The sequence below is a fragment of the Lucilia sericata genome, unplaced genomic scaffold (genome assembly GCF_015586225.1).
Source record: "Lucilia sericata isolate MDLA Ls3-8-SP2 unplaced genomic scaffold, ASM1558622v1 Contig000659F_arrow, whole genome shotgun sequence".
Lineage (NCBI taxonomy): Eukaryota > Metazoa > Arthropoda > Insecta > Diptera > Calliphoridae > Lucilia > Lucilia sericata.
Window position 1 is genome coordinate 238,309 of NW_023994664.1, and position 6,692 is coordinate 245,000.

General features: G+C 21.5%; 1 protein-coding gene across 1 annotated transcript in view; it reads right to left on the reverse strand.

Moving 5' to 3' along the window:
- Positions 1-5,999: 5,999 nt before the first annotated feature.
- LOC119607127 (protein transport protein Sec24C) overlaps positions 6,000-6,692 on the reverse strand; it is an 8,402-nt gene continuing 7,709 nt past the window's right edge. Inside the window, exon 11 of the mRNA XM_037960906.1 lies at positions 6,000-6,692. This exon is cut by the window's right edge and continues 18 nt beyond it. Within this exon, the coding sequence (XP_037816834.1) occupies positions 6,570-6,692 (123 nt within the window). The 3' untranslated portion in view covers positions 6,000-6,569.

The window sequence follows — 6,692 nt, forward strand, 5'->3', positions numbered from 1 at the left end:
TAAGGAAAGTCTTTATATGTAGAAAGTTTTCTAAGGAAAACTTTTTAATGCCAAAACTTTTCTATAGAAAAGCTTTTAATGTTTTCTATAGAAAAGCTTTTTATTTAAATAGCTTCTAGAGGACAGCTTTTAATGCATGAAATGAAATGTTAAGAAACACTTTCAATGCAAAAAATTTTCTATAAAAAAGTTCGTCAGAAAGTTTTTGCATCCAAAAGCTTTCAATAGAAATGTTTTTGTTTCCAAAAGCTTTCAATATAAAAGTTTTTGTATCACAAAAAGTTTTCAATAGAAAATTTTTTATCTCAAAAAGTTTTCAATGGAAAAGTTTTTGTCTCAAAAAGTTTTCAATAGAAAAGTTTTTGTTGTAAAAAGTTTTCAATAGAAAAGTTTTTGTTGCAAAAAGTTTTCAATAGAAATGTTTTTGTTGTAAAAAGTTTTCAATACAAAAGTTTTTGTTGTAAAAAGTTTTCAATAGAAAAGTTTTTGTTGCAAAAAGTTTTCAATAGAAAAGCTTTTGTCACAAAAAGTTTTCAATAGAAAAGTTTTTGTCTCAAAAAATTTTCAGTAGAAACATTTTTGGCTCAAAAAGTTTTTAGTAGAAAAGTTTTTGTCTTAAAAAGTTTTCAATAGAAAAGTTTTTGTTTTAAAAAAATTTCTACAGAAAAGTTTACGTTTTAAAAAGTTTTCAATAGAAAAGTTTTTGTTGCGAAAAGTTTTTATCTCATGTTCGTTTCAAGATTGAGTTACAGCATTTAAAATTTAATATGAAAATATTTTCTTTTTTTTTTAACTTTTACTAACATCATTAGTTTTGTTAAAAATGTTATTATAACTTAAGAAACAAACAAAAAACTAAATTACTTTGCACTAAAACAAAACACACATTTTTTTAACTAAATAAAATAATATTTTTTTGTTTTTGCATAAAAGACAAATAAGTTATTAATAACAAATTAATAAATTAAAAAAAAAAAAACAAAAATATTTTTATCTGTATGTATGAGAAGAACTGTTCAATAAGGAAAAAATAGTAAAAAACAAGTTTTTAAAAAATAAACAAAATTTCCAATATTACACAACAAATTGTTTATAGATGAGATATGCAAAATAAAAACAAAAAGAAAATCTTTATATAAGAATTTAAATTTAAAATAAACAAAAAAAATATATAAAATATTATATACGAAAACATATTGTACTACAATTAGTTTAATAAAGAAAACAAAAATTATAAATAAAAATTATTTAATAATATAATGGCTAAAAGTTAAATGGGAGTTTCGAGCTTTTAATGCTTTGTCGGTAAGTAATTTGTTTCGTGAATAAAAATTTACTATCATACCCAGGTAAAAAATTAGAACTTGTTCTAAAAACAACTAGTTCTAGAACGAGTACAAACAGAACCACTTCAGTAACCTTGGAACTAGTGGTGTCACCATTACATCTGGAACCCATTGCTGTGTTTCTTAAATACTTCGAAATAGTTTTCAAAAAACTAGTTCTGTGAAACTAATTATACATTGCTACTACACTAGTTCAATGGAACGCATACTAGTTCCGAAAAGGTAATGAAAAATTCGTCATCCGATCGCGAATAAAAATTTACTATCATGAATGTTCCGAGAGTTTTTCAAACATGATTATCATCATAATCAATACATTTCTAAAGCACTGCACAGCATTAAATCCGAGTCTGTTCTGTATCACATCGGGTTTTCGTGATATCGTGTCATTAGTACAGTTATTATGATCTTCATGATCTTACTCAAATCGTAGACAGCTAAATCTGGTTATTAAATCTACATACATACATTACCGGATAATCGAATCCGAAGTATACTTCAGAAAGGTGGCATTTACTCTAAATCGCGAGTCCTCGATTTAAGATGTTAGTGATTCGATTAAAAACTTTTCCAATTGAAAACTTTTTGGATTCAAAACTTTGTAGCAAAAACTTTTTATTTCTATTAAAAACTTTTTGAAACGAATTTTTTTCTAAATTTTTTGCAACAGTTTCGAAAAAAAGTATTTTTTTTTTTCAAAAGCTTTTTGGGCTTTTTAACGAAAACTTTTTGAACAAAAACTTTTATATATTGAGATTTTGTTTGTTTGAACTTTATAAATTGAAAGCTCTTTGGATCAAATACTTTATGGATCAAAAAGTTTTCTATTGAAAAAAATACGCTTTTATCTAAATTTGTTCAATTAAAAGCTTTTAGGGCTTTTTTAACAAAAACTTTTTATATCAGATACTTTTCTATTAAAAACCTTTAGGAATAAAAGCTTTTCTAACGAAAACTTTTTGCAACAAATACTTTTTTATTGAAACTTTTTAAATCCAAAAGTTTTGGACTTTTTCTAACGAAATCTTTTTGAACAAAAACTATTATATTGAGAACTTTTTGGGTCAAAAACATTGGATCAAAAACTGACCATCGAAGACATTATGGTTTCTTTCGAATGCTTTTTGCACCGAAAAATTTATATTGAAAACTTTTTGGATCGAAAACTGTCGAGAAATTTTTGCAACAAATACTATTTTATCGAAACTTTTTGAATCAAAAACTTCAAGAACTTTTTCTAAGGAAAGCTTTTTGTAACGAAAACTTTTATATTGAAAACTTTTTGGATCGAAAAAATTCTAATGAAAACTTTTTGCAACAAATACTATTTTATCCAAACTTTTATAATCAAAAACTTCTTAAACGGTTTCTAAGGAAAGCTTGTTGCATCAAATAGTTTACTATTGAAAACTTATTGGACTAAATGAAAACTTTTCTAACGAAAACTTTTACGATCGAAAAGTTATCTAATGAAAACTTTTTGCTACAAATGCTTTTTTTAATGAAACTTTTTAAATCAAAAACTTTTTGAACTTTTTCTAATGAAAACTTTTAGCAACAAAAACTTTTCTAATTGAAAACTATTGAAGCTTTAGTTATTAAAAATTGTCTATTGAAAACACTTTGGTTTAAAAACTTTCCCAATGAAAACTTTTAGCAACAAAAACTTTTCCTTAACGTACACTTTTGAATTTTTCTAAAAGAAAAACTTTTTAATTCAAAACTTTTTTGTTCATAAACTTTTATATTGAAAACTTTTTTGTTCAAAAACTTTTTAATTGAAAACTTTTTTGTTCAAAATCTTTTTTGTTTAAAACTTTTCAATTCAAAAACTTTTTTAACGGAAACTTTTAGTTTCTAAAACATAAAAGCTTTTCTTCAAAAACTTTTCTATTGAAAACTTCTTTGTTTAAAAACTTTTTTGTTTAAAAGCTTTTCTATTGAAAACTTTTTTTTTCAAAAACTTTTATATTGAAAAAACTTTTATATTGAAAACTTATTAATTCAAAAACGTTTTTAACGGAAACTTTTTGTTTCAAAAACTTTTATATTGAAAGCTTTTCTTCAAAAACTTTTTTATTCAAAAACTTTTATATTGAAAGCTTTTTTGTTCAACATTTATATTAAAAACTTTTTAATTAAAAAACTTTTTTAAATGAAACTTTTCTATTGAAAATGTTTTTGTTCAAAAACTTTTATATTAAAAATTTATTAATTCAAAAACGTTTTTAACGGAAACTTTTTGTTTCAAAAACTTTTATATTGAAAGCTTATCTTCAAAAACTTTTCTATTGAAAACTTTTTTATTCAAAAACTTTTATACTGAAAGCTTTTTTGTTCAACAACATTTATATTTAAAATTTTTTAATTCAAAAACTTTTTTAACAGAGACCTTTATTTTCTAAAACTTTTATATTGAAAGCTTTTCTTAAAAAACTTTTCTATTGAAAATTTTTTTGTTCAAAAACTTTTATATTAAAAATTTATTAATTCAAAAACGTTTTTAACGGAAACTTTTTGTTTCATAAACTTTTATATTGAAAGCTTTTCTTCAAAAACTTTTCTATTGAAAACTTTTTTATTCAAAAACTTTTCTATTGAAAACTTTTTTGTTCAACAACATTTATATTAAAAACTTTTTAATTCAAAAATTTTTTTAACAGAAACTTTTATTTTCTAAAACTTTTATATTGAAAGATTTTCTTCAAAAACTTTTCTATTGAAAACTTTTTTCTTTTAAAACTTATACTGAAAGCTTTTTTGTTCAACAACATTTATATTAAAAACTTTTTAATTCAAAAACTTTTTTAACAGAAACCTTTATTTTCTAAAACTTTTATATTAAAAGCTTTTCTTCAAAAACTTTTCTTTCTATTGAAAACTTTTATGTTCAAAAACGTTTTTAACGGAAACTTTTTGTTTCAAAAACTTTTATATTGAAAGCTTTTCTTCAAAAACTTTTCTATTGAAAACTTTTTTATTCAAAAACTTTTATATTGAAAGCTATTTTGTTCAACAACATTTATATTAAAAACTTTTTAATTCAAAAACTTTTTTAACAGAATCTTTTATTTTCTAAAACTTTTATATTAAAAGCTTTTCTTCAAAAACTTTTCTATTGAAAACTTTTTTGTTCAAAAATTTTTATATTAAAAATTTATTAATTCAATAACGTTTTTAACGGAAACTTTTTGTTTTAAAACTTTTATATTAAAAGTTTTTCTTCAAAAACTTTTATACTGAAAGCTTTTTTGTTCAAAAACTTTTATACTGAAAGCTGTTTTGTTTAACAACATTTATATTAAAAACTTTCTAATTCTAAAACTTTTTTAACAGAAACTTTTATTTTCTAAAACTTTTATTTTGAAAGCTTTTCTTCAAAAACTTTTCTATTGAAAACTTTTATGTTCAAAAACGTTTTTAACGGAAACTTTTTGTTTCAAAAACTTTTATATTGAAAGCTTTTCTTCAAAAACTTTTCTATTGAAAACTTTTTTGTTTTAAAACTTTTATACTAAAAGCTTTTTTGTTCAACAACATTTATATTAAAAACTTTTTAATTCTAAAACTTTTTTAACAGAAACTTTTATTTTCTAAAACTTTTATATTGAAAGCTTTTCTTCAAAAACTTTTCTATTGAAAATTTTTTTGTTTAAAAATTTTTATATTAAAAATTTATTAATTCAATAACGTTTTTAACGGAAACTTTTAGTTTCATAAACTTTTATATTGCAAGCTTTTCTTCAAAAACTTTGTAAACTTTTTTATTTAAAAACTTTTATACTGAAAGCTGTCAACAACATTTATATTAAAAACTTTTTAATTCAAAAACTTTTTTAACAAAAACTTTTATTTTCTAAAACTCTATTGAAAACTTTTTTGTTCAAAAACGTTTTTAACGGAAACTTTTTGTTTCAAAAACTTTTATATTGAAAGCTTTTCTTCAATAACTTTTCTATTGAAAACTTTTTTGTTTTAAAACTTTTATATTGAAAACTTTTTTGCGCAAACACTTTTATATTGAAAACTTTTTTCTTCAAAAACTTTTTTAAAGAAAAATGTTAAGAACAAAAGCTTTTTTATGAAAAAAAATTTTTTGCAACAAAAAAACATTCGAACAAAAGCTTTCAAAACGAAAAATTTTTGTAACAAAAAGTGGGTGGTATTTCTTCATTTCTAATTGAAACACATTTTATTTTATCAGTTTAATATGCAATTTATTTTTTACATAATTACTTAATTAAAATTGATTTTGTTTTATTACTTTATTGTATATTTTTGTATGCGTAATGATGTAATTGGAATTAATTATAATAATAATAAAAAAATTCATCAATTTTTGTGGCCATCAAACAGGCAATATAATAAAAAAATCATAATTGTAAAAAATAAAAGAAGAAATGGAATATTATTTATTAGATTTTTCATTATATAATTATATAAACTATAAATGAAAAAAGTATATATTTAAATAAATTTTATTTTTATTATTTAAGTTTAGAAGGAAATGATAACAAATTTCGAAAAAAACAATAATTTCCATAAAAATTTATTTTTATTTTTAACTAAAAGAATGTAATGAAGGAGTAAAGGATGCAATGAAAACAAAACATTTTGGAAACCATTATTATTATTATTAATAGAATATATTTCTTTTTTTTTTAATTTAATTTAATTAAACTTTAACACACAATTAACCATAAAAAAACAAAGAAAACACATTTAAAGCCAAAAAGGAGGAACAAAGTACTGGAAACCGGACACAGTGGTAGAAAAACGGGTTTAAAGAAAATATTATTGTAAAATAAAGCGAATGTATTTTGTATATACTATAAGTTTTCATATTTTAATTTTTAATAAAATAAATCATAATTAAAAAAATGCAAAAAAGAAAAGAAAATTTATAACCAATGCATTTTTTAACTTTTTCTTTCTTTTTTGTTTAAACAATTTCATTGTATGTAAATGTTATTATAATTATTATTTTGTAATTTTTAATTTAATTTAAATGGTGTTTTTTTTTTTTTTAATTTTTGATGTTGGTCTTCATTGTTAGATATTTGTTTTGTGTTACTTTTTTTTTTAAATATATTACCATCTTCTAGAACGCGTGGCCCGCGAGAGGCGTGCACGATTTTGAGAAAAACTGCGACAGGTTATAGAAGCCACAGTTTTACTACTATTGTTATTATTATGATGATTATATTGTTTACAACCTACGGGCTAACTTAATAATTCTTTAATCTCCTTATGCATATGACACAAGAAATCTACATAGCTGGCCGAGCCATCAGTGCCACGATCTTCGATAAGGAAATGCCGGAATACACTTTCCAATTTGTCATT